Consider the following 16,133-nt stretch of genomic DNA (forward strand, 5'->3'; position numbering starts at 1 on the left):
TGCCGTTTACGCCCACCAAATTTGGTCAAAAGGTTTTTATTTCCTCTTCAGTCAATTAGTTAATTGTGTTCCTTTAATTTTTCACAATCGCCTTCAAACAAACTATCAATATTAAGGTGCAACAAATATGTATTAATTTAGATCTAAACCATGACAAATGTAACCAAAACCATGACGATTTTCTAGACTCTTAACCGAACCATGTCAATCGCTTAACCAAACCATACCAACTTGGATATTTTGGTTATCCTGCGTTCATTTCTTAAAAATAACAATTTCAATTTAGATAGTTACAAATTGACTTACAATATAGATACAAACATCTAATTTGCTTTTTATTTCCTCATTTGTAAAGAACTGAGGCAATCGTTTTGGGAAGTAAAATTTATAACTTATCCATGAACAACTTAACCAAATTATGACAACATCAAAGTACTAAACGCTCCTCGACCTTACTACCCGTGATGCTGTTGTCTCGGTTTCGTATAAGTGTTTTCGTTTCGAGCGCGATAGGTCGTGAATACGAAATCAGGCCGGGTCAAACCAGACTACTCAATGCACTTTTCAATTATGGGAAAAATGCATCAACTCGGTTTTTTGATAATGTGTCCTAGTCGTCTGGTGGACTGCTATCTTAAGAACTAGCACTTAAAAATCCGACTCAAAGCTGTTCTAACCTTCAGGTGGGTAACTTTAAATCGAATTCAAATTCACATTTAACTATTCTCAATCAAATATAACTGATAAACAATACGTAACTTTTATCTTTAGGTATTTGTAGATATAGGCCAAATTGTTGAAATTCGACAAAATATTGTTAAAACTTAGATTAACACACACACACACAGCTGTGATAACTTGATTTATTTTTTATGTAAAGATTTGTAGGACTTTTAGAAATGTCCTTCGTGGGAAATTAATTCAGGGTGAAATGGCCTATAACTAGTAACCTCCTTATAATCTGCAAATAAAATACATCTTGTCAATCATGTATGTGCCGAACCAGCGACAAACTGTGAAACATGCATTTAACACATGACATAGGTAAAATCTCTTTGTTCTTACTGTGCTATAATCTGAATAATGAACAGCTATTTTTAAAAATATCACCGAGTAAAGCGAGACTAAAAACAATTTTGACGATTTTATACTAAAAACACGATACTTTGTCCAATCTAAGGACGGACGACCTATTCGCCCGACCTCCGAATCCGCCATCTGCCTTGGAGTTACGACAAAGTTTATTAATTAATAACTTTTAACAAACATTGTAGTTTCAAAACAGGAAAGATTTCTCATTCTTTTTTAAATTTATCTACACTGGGACATAAAATATTTTATTATATTTTGTGTACAATGTAAATTTTTTAAAGTCAGAACAGATAATACCGATTTTTTTTTTGTAATTTCTGCCAAAAAAGAAATGTACTTAGGAATATTCAAATAAATGAAATATGATTTGGATTAGTTATCGACTCAATGGAATTTATTACGCCTTTTGAATATTTATTCCTATGAAGTGACTATTTTGGGATCCCCTTTAAGGAGTATCATATTTCAGTTTGTGTCAAAAAGGGGGGATTAGCTGCAGATCATTCACACTTTGGGAGTTTGGGGGAGTAAAAGATTGGAAAGAGAAGCTTTTTTCCTGTTAATTTAAAAAATCTAAATTTAGGCACTAACATCTACCTCGGTTCATCTTTCCCTATGCATATCCGATTGGTGAAAGACAAGCAATTAATTTATACTCAATATACCCTTTCAGTTATGATTTTTCAAACACCGATTTGAAAGTACACAATATGTCAAAGTCCTAATCGTCACTAATTAAATAAAAATTGTGAAAAAATTTAACAGAAACGAAAAAATCTACCATTAAATCGCAACTTTTCTTCAAATAATGTAATAACTCAGGAAGAAGCTTAAATATAAATAGTTAATAATTTAAATCTTTCCAACCTTTTACTACATAAAGGCGTATTTCCCCACTCTCTTTATCCTACAAGAAACTCTCCCAGGAGCCATGGATTGCGGAATATCGTCCGCATATTTCTTTTTAGAAATATGCGAACGATATTAACGGAAACTGATGACATCATGTGTTATTGGTCAATCAAATCGGTATATATATGATTTAATCTGCAGGTCTTGAGTGACCCTTTAACCTCGTCGTTCGGTTTAGTTTAAACATATTTATTCATAGTGGATTGGGAAACAAGTTTTGCAACTTATATTAATCCTTTTCCACTTTGCGGGTGCGAGTGCTGCCTTGTAGCGGCATTAGACTGCTCTTTTTCGAAATCCACAAAGGTGTTTGTTACGAGCAAGAGATATGGCTCTCTCTTAACACGGGTCAGCCATTTGTCATTCCCTTCCGATGGGCTTTCATCGTTTCCTCAAGACCATACTGGCAAATGGTGTCAAGGGAGAGCCGAAAATTCAGTCTTTGAAATTTTCATCCAGGAACGGGAATCGAACCAGGAACCTACAATGTATGTGTTAGTAGTCCGATGCACTAACCACTATACCACGGCTCTCAACTCGTTCGGGTTAATAAGGGTCACCGAGCCGTGCAGATAAAATTGCTTGGTCAATTACTATAACATAATAAGATTTTTTGCACATTTAATGTTTTTCTAAAACCGAAATTTAATAAATAAAGTTTTACCTATGTCTTATTTCCCTATATTTGTCTACACCATTTCAAACTTTTTGTTCGCATATTTTAGTGATTTTCCTGATGTACTGTTTGTAGTATTTGTCATATGCTTACGTTTTAACCACCGAAGTTCGTGTCTTAGATATGATATATCTTGTCATTGTTGACATACACATTAGGTTTCAATAATTATTTTGCATAACTGAAATTATGATTTTAATAATAAGAGTTGTCGATGACATCTTCAAACAGTGACTGTCAATTTAACGTGTCAAAATTATCCAAACTAATCATTGCTAAAAATTATATTATGTTAGATATGTATTTTGAATTAAAACAGAAACATGTATAGTTCTGGTTTAACTCAACAGAATTAGAACATTAACCATGGTTTTAATTTTGAAAACAATTGTTTTCATATCAATCTTTGAGTTATTTAAAACACAAACATTGCATAGTTGTTACAACGTTTTAGGTCAGAGATTTCGTCCAGATTTTGACGATTGTTCAAAATATCATTTATGCAGCCCACAAAAAGACTGGATTCTAGATTGTGCCCCAGGTACTACATGGAACCAAGACAAGAATATATGCGTTACCAAAGGATCTATAGAAGATACTTGTTCAAAACAAAGTATGTATATTATTACTATATTTTTTTCAAGTTGTAACAGACTTAAATGGTGTTGGTCAAGTTCACAATTTTCCCTAATTCACCACATTTAAAGGGGCGCTAGCTGTCAAATTCATGCCTACCGCGATTCTCATATTTGATTTATAACAATGTAAAACATTTATCCAAACTATTATAAGTCTAAAATAAACCATTAACAGGACACGATTATGAAAATGCGTAGCTTCGTTTCATGTGTATTTTAGTCTAGACGCCATCTAATTAACTATCGAGTTGACCTATAAAGTCACCCGATGACCATATAAGCGATGTAAACATAAATATAGATATAAATAGATTAAGCAAACTCGTGCTGTTGGATTTTTCTTGGTCTATTTAATTTCATATAATAGATGAAAAATAGATGTTTATCATCGTTTTTACCTGTGGATCGAATTAGTCAATCAAATGATTAACCTTTGTTTCACTTTAAATGTTGACATTCTTTTCCTTAAAATAACTTTACACATACAATTCACGAGTTATCCATCTTAAGCTAAGCGTTAAATTGAAGTTGAGATTGAATTATTCACTTGCAAGTGAATAATTCATAATCAATGGGGTTTTTATCTTATTTTGACAAAATTGAACCATACTGTCTGCTAAAAGCGAATTATTATTTCACTATTCACATTTCATTAATGATTTGGCAAAACAATAAAATTAGATTTTTAGCTCACCTGGCCCGAAGGGCCAAGTGAGCTTTTCCCATCACTTTGCGTCCGGCGTCCGTCGGCGTCCGTCGTCGTCCGTCGTCGTTAACTTTTACAAAAATCTTCTCCTCTGAAACTACTGGGCCAAATTAAACAAAACCTGGCCACAATCATTATTGGGGTATCTAGTTTAAAAAATGTGTCCGGTGACCCGGCCAACCAACCAAGATGGCCGCCATGGCTAAAAATAGAACATAGGGGTAAAATGCAGTTTTTGGCTTATAAGTCAAAAACCAAAGCATTTAGAGCAAATCTGACATGGGGGTAAAATTGTTCATCAGGTCAAGATCTATCTGCCCTGAAATTTTCAGATGAATCGGACATTTTGTTGTTGGGTTGCTGCCCCTGAAATAGTAATTTTAAGGAAATTTTGCTGTTTTTGGTTATTATCTTGAATATTATTATAGATAGAGATAAACTGTAAACAGCAATAATGTTCAGCAAAGTAAGATCTACAAATAAGTCAACATGACCAAAATGGTCAGTTGACCACTTTAGGAGTTATTGCCCTTTATAGTCAATTTTTAACCATTTTTCGTAAATCTTAGTAATCTTTTAGAAAAATCTTCTCTAATGAAACTACTGGGCCAAATTTAACCAAACTTGGCCATAATCATCATTGGGGTATCTAGTTCAAAAAATGTGTCCGGTGATCCGCCCAACCAACCAAGATGGCCGCCATGGCTAAAAATAGAACATAGGGGTAAAATGCAGTTTTTGGCTTATAACTCAAAAACCAAAGCATTTAGAGCAAATCTGACATGGGGTTAAAATTGATCTATCTGCCCTGAAATTTTCTGATGAATCGGACATTTTGTTGTTGGGTTGCTGCCCCTGAAATGGTAATTTTAAGGAAATTTTGCTGTTTTTGGTTATTATCTTGAATATTATTATAGATAGAGATAAACTGTAAACAGCAATAATGTTCAGCAAAGTAAGATCTACAAATAAGTCAACATGACCAAAATGGTCAGTTGACCACTTTAGGAGTTATTGCCCTTTATAGTCAATTTTTAACCATTTTTCGTAAATCTTAGTAATCTTTTAGAAAAATCTTCTCTAATGAAACTACTGGGCCAAATTTAACCAAACTTGGCCATAATCATCATTGGGGTATCTAGTTCAAAAAATGTGTCCGGTGATCCGCCCAACCAACCAAGATGGCCGCCATGGCTAAAAATAGAACATAAGGGTAAAATGCAGTTTTTGGCTTATAACTCAAAAACCAAAGCATTTAGAGCAAATCTGACATGGGGTTAAAATTGATCTATCTGCCCTGAAATTTTCAGATGAATCGGACATTTTGTTGTTGGGTTGCTGCCCCTGAAATGGTAATTTTAAGGAAATTTTGCTGTTTTTGGTTATTATCTTGAATATTATTATAGATAGAGATAAACTGTAAACAGCAATAATGTTCAGCAAAGTAAGATCTACAAATAAGTCAACATGACCAAAATGGTCAGTTGACCACTTTAGGAGTTATTGCCCTTTATAGTCAATTTTTAACCATTTTTCGTAAATCTTAGTAATCTTTTAGAAAAATCTTCTCCTCTGAAACTACTGGGCCAAATTTAACCAAACTTGGCCATAATCATCATTGGGGTATCTTGTTCAAAAACTGTGTCCGATGACCCGCCCAACCAACCAAGATGGCCGTCATGGCTAAAAATAGAACATAGGGGTAAAATGCAGTTTTTGGTTTATAAATCTGAAACCAAAGCATTTAGAGCAAATCTGACATGGGGTTAAAATTGATCTATCTGCCCTGAAATTTTCAGATGAATCGGACATTTTGTTGTTGGGTTGCTGCCCCTGAAATGGTAATTTTAAGGAAATTTTGCTGTTTTTGGTTATTATCTTGAATATTATTATAGAAAGAGATAAACTGTAAACAGCAATAATGTTCAGCAAACTAAGATCTACAAATAAGTCAAATGACCAAAATGGTCAGTCGACTACTTTAGGAGTTATTGCCCTTTATAGTCAATTTTTAACCATTTTTCGTAAATCTTAGTAATCTTTTAGAAAAATCTTCTCCTCTGAAACTACTGGGCCAAATTTAACCAAACTTAGCCATAATCATTAATGGGGTATTTAGTTTAAAAAAAGTGTGTCCGGTAACTCGGCCAACAAACCAAGATGGCCGCCATGGCTAAAAATAGAACATGGGGGTAAAATGCAGTTTTTGGCTTATAACTCAAAAACAAAAGCATTAAGAGCAAATCTGACAGGAAGTAAAATTGTTGATCAGGTCACGATCTATCTGCCCTGGAATTTTCAGATGAATCGGATAATCGGTTGTTAGGTTGCTGCCCCTGAATTGGTAATTTTGTGGAAATTTTGCTGTTTTTTTGTTATTATCTTGAATATTATTATAGATAGAAATAAACTGTAAACAGCAATAATGTACAGCAAAGTAAGAACTAAAAATAAGTCAGTATGACCAAAATAGTCAATTGACCCCCTAAGGAGTTATTGCCCTTCATAGTCAATTTTTAACAATTTTCTTAAAATTTGAAGATTTTCAATAACATTTTCCACAGAAAGTACTGTTATAGATAGAGATAATTGTAAGCAGCAAGAATGTTTAGTAAAGTAAGATCTACAAACACATCATTATCACCAAAACACAATTTTGTCATGAATCCATCTGTGTCCATTGTTTAATATTCACATAGACCAAGGTGAGCGACACAGGCTCTATAGAGCCTCTAGTTTAATATATCTCGTAGCTAGTGCCCCTTTTAATGACATATTATGATTGCGTTAGATAGAATTTTAAGACGACTCATTCCAATAATATTACATATCGGTATATAAGCTTCCGCTTTTCATACAAAATGTCCTTCGTTTAACGCTTTAAATTTAAATCCTTAAATGTTTGTTTATTGTTATGCTCATTTTCCTTTATTTCATTTTTCATGGTTCATAGACTGCTTAGAAAAAAACAAGTCATCGTCATGGGAATTTTAAACTTATTATGATTTAAGGAGGCTCGAAGGTATATATACAGGATTTCGCTATATCTTTTTATAAATGAACTTTATCATATACTTAATAGAAAAATAATAGAAAAATAGTGTCACCGATCATTTAAGCTCACACATGCCTTCGAAAAAAGCATTCATTTTGGTAAAGGTATTTCTTTTTCTGTTGAACTAATAGGAGAAAAAAATTTAATATCGAAATAAAGAAAGAACTAAATAAAAGAAATCACTTAAATTCTACAATAGTAAGTTTAATTTAAGTACAGCTTATTTGAAAAAAACATAATAAAAAAATAGGTCACCGATGAGTTAAAAAAATATTTCAATTTTAATGCAAAAAAAAATGGTATTTTTGCACCAAAGGGAGATAATTTTGAGCTTTTTCAATGGTATATACATTTTAAAAGTCCATTGGGGCCAAAAGAAATGATTTGTTTTGTTGATTTTTGTACCATATTATAAAGTAACAACTAATAAAGTAATAAATAAAATTTGAAATGAAAAAAAAAAATATTTAAATTTTTCCTGAAATTTTTGTACTCTCGAGCCTCCTTAAAGGATAACTTTTCGTGGTATTTATAAATATCCTATTAGAGGTTTCCCGATTAGCTACCATATCAACCGTAGTACGGACTGGGAGCCGTCATTGAACTTTTGAAATTGATTCTCATCAATGCCCTTAATGTCAATGTCTGTGGTCAAAGCATCTTTTATGAATACTAGTAATTATCAAAACTATATGGATGATTTTAAGCTACAACTTGGTATAACTTTCATGTAGATATGTTAACAAACACTATTGTGTGTACTCGATTATGCTTTCAACAAACCGTTGCAAGTAACCGTTTCAACTATAATTATTTACAGTTTAGACCCCCCCCCCCCCCCCTGAAATTGCACCGGAAAATCGGGAAACCTCTAGTGCAACTAATGAAAAATGGCGACCATGTCTGATGACAACACATACATTGTAAATCAGCACATATTTTTTTTTCAGAATATTTGAAAAGAATGATTTTAAAAGATTGCCTGTATATCGTTTACAAATCACTGGAGAAACCTTTCCGTTCATTTTTTGGTACATACATTTGGTTGTTATTTTTCTCGTTTGAATTGTTTTACATTTAGTCATTTGGACCTTTTATAGCTGACTATGAGGTATTTGCTTTGCTCATTGTTGAAGGAAGTACGGTGACCTAAAATTATTAGTTTCTGTGTCATTTGGTATCTTGTGAAAGGTTGTCTCATTGGCAATCATACCACATCTTCCTTCTTTATATACACCACCAAATCTAGTGCCATATGGTATTATCCACTCTCGACAGCTAAATTTGAGATAATTTCTGGGAGAGCCTCGCGTTTTAAATTTGAAAACTTAACTAGTTGACTCGAGTAGATAAATAGCGTATCACAATTGATTTTTTTCTTTTTTCTAGTCTGAATCACCTACCCTGTATCGCATACCCCGTATCGCATGGCTAAACCCGTATCGCATACCCCGTATTCGAATGACGTCAACACTAGCGATTTTCATAAAAAAAAAATTCAATAAGATGTAGAAATGGCTGTAAAAACTGTAAAAGAAAAGGGCAGCTGAAAAAATACAGGAAAATCATAATGTTCTTTTCTTCCTTATATTTTCGGACGATTTAAAAAAAAAGCGGATATTGCATGAATCTGATTCTGTAAAATTATATGATAAACAGAATAATACATGGCAAAATCCTGTATCGCATGCTGTATCACCACTCGACCAATATCAGCCCTCGGGACCTTCGGCCCTCGGGACTGATATTGGTTTCTCGTGATGATACAGCATGCGATACGGATTTTGCCATGTATTATTCTATATATACAGGTTCGCAGAGTTTTTACATCGTCCGTTCAAATTTAATATTGATGAGTGTGTTATAAACAATATTTTATTTGGAACATTTGTAAGAATTGCATGCAGAAAAAAGAGAATAACCATGCATTTTCTGAAATTATAATTGTTATTTGTACTCTCCTCAAAACTAGAAAGAAATGCTCAACAAAGCAACTGGTAACAAAGCATCGCATTTTACCTGTTTCTTAGCCTTGTACTTTCCTCGAAACTAAAAAGGAAATCCTCGACAAAGCATCGCATTTTACCTGTTTCTTATAGCCTTTTACAAATAGTTTATATTTCGAGACAATGTATTTTTATGCCCCATTTATGGGCATTATGTTTTCTGGTCTGTGGGTCCGTTAGTTCGTCCGTTCGTCCGTCCGTTCGTTCGTCCGTCCAGCTTTAGGTTAAGGTCAAGGTAGTTTTTGATGAAGTTGAAGTCCAATCAACTTGAAACTTAGTATACATGTTCCTTATGATAGGATCTTTCCACTTTTAATGTCAAATCAGAGATTACCCCCCAGTTTCACTGTCCATTGAACATAGAAAATGATAGTGCAGATGGGGAATCCGTGTACTATGAACATATTCTTATTTTATTCTATAATATTTTTACGGCCAACTTTTCCGTCAGACAGGGTTTATCTGAACTCTGAATAATTTGATGAATCGGTAATCAAAGTAATGTCCTTAACTCAACTATATTTGATGTATGGATTGCTTGTAAGGTGTACATGTTATTGTATGCCCGACAGGTCATTTCCATGGTCACAGATACACTATAAACAGTATGCAAAATTGGTGAATGGAATGAATGTAAGGCGTCCGTATAATTGGATTGTCGACAATATTAATTTTGTGTAATGCTCACTGTATAAGCTTTTTATCTAAGCTTTACAATAAAAATTCAACCATCATGAGAAAAGTAGGAGAGATATTTCAACGTTTGCACACTTGTTAACCACGGAGTTGTCAGTTTCTCTTCGACTTGTATGAGTTTTGAATGTACCCCTCATAGTATCTTCCGTCTCTTTTTACATTTGTTTTGTACGTAGTACTATTCATGAATATCGAAAATAAAATCATGTTGTTTTTAAAATTCTGTTCTGTCCTTGGTCTATCGGACGCAAAACAACTCTTCATTCTCCGGCGTGAACAAATACAAGATGCATATTCGTGTACCAGCATGAAAACATATTTGTTTCTACTTCATTTGTTCGAATATCTTTGTGTCACCACAAAACACAAAAGTGATAACAAATGTACGCTAGGCAGTATATTTAGGTGGCATGCTAATAATTGACCTCTATTTCAGCCTTGCAACATTACAAAGAGAAGCTTTTGACTGAAAATGAGGAACTTTCTTATTCCCATACCTCTAAACTACTTCAACCGCCTCTGACGTCTCCTTATATATCATCTTCGATGGACAGATGGTCAGCTAAATTCTTTTGTCCACCAGGAGATGTTGGTAGACATGCTCATCCAACTAGGTGCGCTCAGTTTTATGATTGCGACAAAACAATGGCTGTTGAATGGTGGGGTCAAAACCTCAGAGAATGTCCATACCCTGAAGTCTTCAATGAGAGCACACACGAATGCGATTCAATTGCAGCTGTACGCTGTAATTCACGCCAACAACCTATGGATCCATGTATGTATAAAACCATTAATCAAATATATATAGATTCTACCACGGCATCGAGTGTGATACGATAGATTTCTGCCAATGAAAGGTGTTTGATTTTCAAATTTAAAATTTTTACAAAGTAGGTAATTTGTTAAAAAAAAAAGTTTTTTTTATATATTTCAAACATAGGTAGTTTTTTGTACATAATGTACGTAATGTAAGTGCGATCTTCTAGTATTTTTACATCGAAATATGGTCAGTTTCAATTTGCTTTGTAACTTAATTTCAAAAGTGTTTATCTTTGCTACGTATATCTATCAATTTAGTTGTTTTTTATCATTATATTTATATGTACTGTAGTACGCCGCTAGATTAAAACTGACGAGGAAAGGTAACACACGGCCAGCGAAAGCTCTTTTTTTGAGAGCCCAGGTGGTCGTGTGGTCCAGCGGGACGGCTGCAGTGCATGCGATTTGGTGTCACGATATCACAGTAGCATGGGTTCGAATCCCGGCGAGGGAAGAACCAAAAATTTGCGAAAGCAAATTTACAGGTCTATTATTGTTGGGTTGATGTTTAGACGAGTTGTATATATTATATATATATATATCTTTATTCTCGTAAACCAAAGTACAATGTTATAGAGACATATACAAATAGATTAACATTTTAAATACAAGCCTTTAATAATAATCAGAACTTCTCTGATACACGAATAAAAGGCATGTGTATGAATACAGCCATAGAAAAAAGAAGTAATGAATACAGCAAAAAGAAGTAATGAATACAGCCATAGAAAAAAGAAGTAATGAATACAGCCATAGAAAAAAGAAGTAATGAATACAGCCATAGAAAAAATAATTGAATTTTGTACTCAAGGAATTATTGATTTAATATTGTATAATTGTACACAAAGATCCAATAGCCAGCTTGGTTTATAAGATATTTTATGAAGAAAATTATAAAAGAAATCTTATAAAGAAAATATATATTATATATCTCATATAATATTTAAGATATCTGATAGTTTATATGAAATATCTTATTTCAAAATATATAAGATTTCTTATATATTATATGATATATCTTATCTAAAAATAAATAAGATATCTTAATAAAATATATTATATGAGATATCTTATTTTAGAATATATAAGGTATCTTGTATGAGATATCTTATAAACTATGTGAAATATCTTAAAATCTATATCAGATATCTTATAAATTGTATGAGATATCTTGTCTGTTTAAAACCACTGGGTCGATGCCACTGCTGGTGGAGTTTTAATTCCCCGAAGGTGTCACCAGCACAGTAGCCAGCACTTTTGAGTTGATTTGAGTTATCATTTATATGTTCATAATTATATATATTCGATGCCTCTGCTGGTGGACTATTAGTCCCCGAGGGTATCACCACCCCTGTAGCCAGTACTTCGGTACTGTCATGAAAATACGGATTTTTTGTGTTATTAAAATTTACTGTTACAAAATGATAGCAATTATTATAAATTAAGGAATGTATCTCCCTCATGCAAAGCTCTGATTCCTTTCACGGATTTGGCTATACTTTTCGGACCTTTTGGATTATAGCTCTTCATCTTTTATATAAGCTTTGGATTTCAAATATTTTGGCCATGAGCATCACTGAAGAGACATGTATTGTCGAAATGCGCATCTGGTGCAAGAAAATTGGTACCGTTAATTTTATTAACTGTTTACAAACCTTTCAATTTTTGAAATACAAAGGTTGTTCTACCTCAGAAATAGATTACCTTGGCTGTATTTGGGAAAATTTTAGGAATTTGTGGTCTTCAATGCTCTTCAACTTCGTACTTAATTTGGCCTTTTAACATTTTTTGACTCGAGCGTCACTGATGAGTCTTTTGTGGTTGAGACGCACGTCTGGCGCAAATGTGGAGTTTCGGTCCTGGTAACTATGATGAGTTCGTTATTAAGTTAATCAAATATATTTAAGTTCGAATACGTAGTTTGCCACAAGTATCATGTTCTATGGACCTAAAGATTTGAGATATTACTGACACGACAAACTTATACCTTTTTTGAATAAGTAATAATCATAATTATTTGGCTCCATCTGTAATGCATTATCGTATATCTATAGTTATTTCATCTTATGAATCATTGAAATGTATTTCATGTCAAGGATTTTAACGATTATAACACGACTGGTTAATATTTCAGGTGATTACTTAAAAAACCAATGTCGATCTGCACACTGCGTGCCATGTCATATTCGGTTTGCTACATGTCGTGGACTACCAGATGGGCTTCATCAGTGGAGAGGTAGAGAGTTAACATCATATTTCATCGTGTGCCAGAGTCAAAGAGTTACCTTTCATGGGCGCTGCCAGTCAACGACTCCTGGTCAATATATGGTATTTAGTCCGATGTTAAAAACGTGTGTTGATATATCAACAGCTTGGACGGCTAGGAAATCAAAACAATATGTGCAACCTAAAAGTGTCGTTAATATAACACAGAAGATAAATATAACAGAAGCTTCATCAATAGACAATTTTGATAATGTCACCTTGTTTAATGTGTCTTCTTCCTTAAAACTACCTCAGGCGATAGAACAACGTCCTTCACTACATTTGACAAATGAAGGACAGCAACATAAGATTGTACAAAATTTGATCCATATACAAAAACAACAAATGGAAACAGGAAATACACAAAGTCATCACAAAAAGTCTTCAAATTCAGATGTATTGTCACAACAAGATAATTTCCTGCATGATAATATCAACAAACTACAAGAACATACAAAACCACCTGCAACAAAACTTGAACAAAATGTAACTGATCCGGTGTTAAGATTTGCAGATCAATTGGATCCTATCCCACAGAATCAACCACATCAAAATGCAAGAATCCCACCTTCGGTTTTGTATAGCCCAACACAACAGCAAGAATCTACACCAGTTGAAGGAAATGTTTATTCAAAACTGCCTGGAATAAAAATTAATAACTCAGAAAAGACATCATTTCCAATCATCCCATTTTCGTCAATGATACTAATAAAGCTTAAGAGTGAATCTATGAATAGAAATGACATGCTAGCTAATCTTACCAAAGGATATAGTTCAACGCAAGATGCTAATGTCTTACCACCTAAAAGTTTATTGATTACTCCAAATAGTACCGTTAACTCGTATATGAATCTCACAAAATATACACCGGCTCATGATAACAGCTTCGTGCCTTTACAATATACAACTACTATAAACAAGAAAACTGGCACATCAGCAAATGATGTTCCCAACAAAATAGAGCATACTAAAATAAATCCGATTAATATATCAAATGAGAATGGTTATGCAATCAATGACCTGATAAGTATAACGGCAAAATCAAAGTCTGTGCATTCATCGCCATCCATAAATCATATTGAATCTTTGGTTTCAAAACAGAATGAAGTAACAGTCAGTTATGATAAACAGACAGAAAACCAATTGGCGGCATCTACAAAGAAAGAAGTTAAAACGAGCTCTCTAAAACATGTGCATCCTGCTGTATTATCTAGACTTATGTTAGTAAATCACAATATTGACAATAATAAATCAAAAGAAATTAATTCAGTAAATTTTACATTTAACGATACAATTGAAAGAGGTGTAAATCCTCACCTGAAGCAACAACAAAATATAAACAAAGCTAAAGAGATCAATTTTACGTCTGCATCAAAACAATTATTAATGTTGTTATCTGGCGAACAGAAAACTAATAACCAGAGAATTCCAAAGTTAAAGGTCTTCACTATCACAAAAAGATTAGATTTGAACAACAATACGATGGGCAAACCAATTCACGTGTCTCCAAATAGTCAACCTTTGAATGTTAAAAGAAACAGGTTATCATTAAACCAAGCTGCAATTGAGCAAGGTACTATTGAATCAAATAATAATTATGCAACTAACCAGAATAGCATGTCATCAGCTAGACAAGATACCACTCAACATAGTAATATAACATCAAACCGTCAGCCTGTAGTTGGGAAGAAAAATATATCTCTATATGATAAAGACGTAGTCAATGTGAGTAACATTTCAGTGGTTTTTAAAGCTATTAATATCCACAATAAGATGTCTTTAAGAATAGATGATCAGCAGATAAATGAAAATTCTTCAACAAATACTAGTAGACAAAATACAGATGAACAGGACATGTTATCTAAAAATCAATCAACTGTCAAACCAAGTGATCTACCATCAAATGTTCCAGCAATGGTCAATCAAAGCAATATTCAACCAGATAAAAATGATTGGACACTAAAGCCGAAGTTTTTTTTCGCGGATAAAACCCGAAAAACAGGACGTGTTTTCCAAACATTTTCGGATGTCCCAAGCCAGAAGTACTTATCAAATAAACATGTTTCAGACTTTGAAAATATAGTGTCACGATCACAAAACATTGCGATTGATAGCGCTCCATATATAGCAGAAGCTCATAATGGAAGACAAAATGAAATGCTAAGGCAGAATAAACTTTTACTGAGAGGTACAAATCAAAATCAGCATAATTATATAAGTGAAAAATTCTCAAGGCCAGAATTATCTACGGACAAGACAAAATATTTAAACAGACAAAAAAAACTGAGATTACCTGTTCAGCTCCATCACGATAAACATTTAAAGGGTACCCAAAAGGCAGTGAGTGAAATATATTTTCAAAACGCGTTATCTAAACATGAAGTTCCAAATACAATTAAACAGATCTACAGTAGAAAAGGTCATAGATATTCTGACTTGATTCAAAGACTCAGTTTTCTTTCAACCAGTGGTCGTGATAGGATGACTGACGTTTCTAGTTCGCCATCAAACCCAAAAATTTTGAAATCAAAATCATCAAGAAGAAAGCTTCAAGTACAAGGACAACCGCGGCCGGTGACACTTATAGGTACACACTTTTAGGTCGTGTAAAGTATTATCTTAGTTTGAAACAGTTTTAACGCTTTTTGAAATCCGTTGTCAACATTTCTTTCATCTCCTACCTGTACTTGAGAATTTTGTTCATACAATGGTGTTTTTTTTAGATTAAACATGTCTAACGTTATCACATACTTTTTCGGTGCCTTCCGCCTGTGTATTGAAAACCGAAGGAAAATATCCATTTAGAAAAAAGTACAAGTTTGAATTTGAAATGCTACCATAGATGAACAAATTGTGCTAATCGGTGATGATGCATTTTGTACACCAACTAAAACTGAAAGGTATGCCGGGTAAATTGTACAATTTAAACAGGTCGGGAACACGTTAGAATATATTTGCATATAGTAATTTCCCAAAAAGGAGGTACACATAGCCTGAAAAGACTGACCAATCGACCCAAACTAACTACACTGCATGTTGGGCTACTACAAGTTTATTATCACTTGAAAAACGTGGAATTAGTGGGAAAACTGTTAATTCTAAAATGACATTTCTTTCGCTTTGTGAACAAACCCATGCTCTGAATCCAATAAAATTTGTTTTCTCGTGCGTATATTGACTTCTTCAGAATAATGAACTTTATCAAATTATCATGCACTTAATATATTTCCTTAACTTTAAAACACTTTCAAACTCTTAAATGGTGCAC

General features: G+C 33.4%; 1 protein-coding gene across 1 annotated transcript; it reads left to right on the forward strand.

The window, feature by feature from the left end:
• Positions 1 to 2,315: 2,315 nt before the first annotated feature.
• LOC139514062 (metacaspase-2-like) lies at positions 2,316 to 15,608 on the forward strand. The gene is made up of 3 exons (XM_071302864.1): positions 2,316 to 3,293; positions 10,218 to 10,556; positions 12,735 to 15,608. Exons 1-3 carry the CDS (start codon positions 3,047 to 3,049, stop codon positions 15,464 to 15,466), a joined length of 3,318 nt encoding a protein of 1,105 aa, XP_071158965.1. The 5' UTR covers positions 2,316 to 3,046; the 3' UTR covers positions 15,467 to 15,608.
• The last annotated feature ends 525 nt before the right edge of the window (positions 15,609 to 16,133 follow it).

This window comes from Mytilus edulis, chromosome 1, assembly GCF_963676685.1.
Source record: "Mytilus edulis chromosome 1, xbMytEdul2.2, whole genome shotgun sequence".
Taxonomy (NCBI): domain Eukaryota; kingdom Metazoa; phylum Mollusca; class Bivalvia; order Mytilida; family Mytilidae; genus Mytilus; species Mytilus edulis.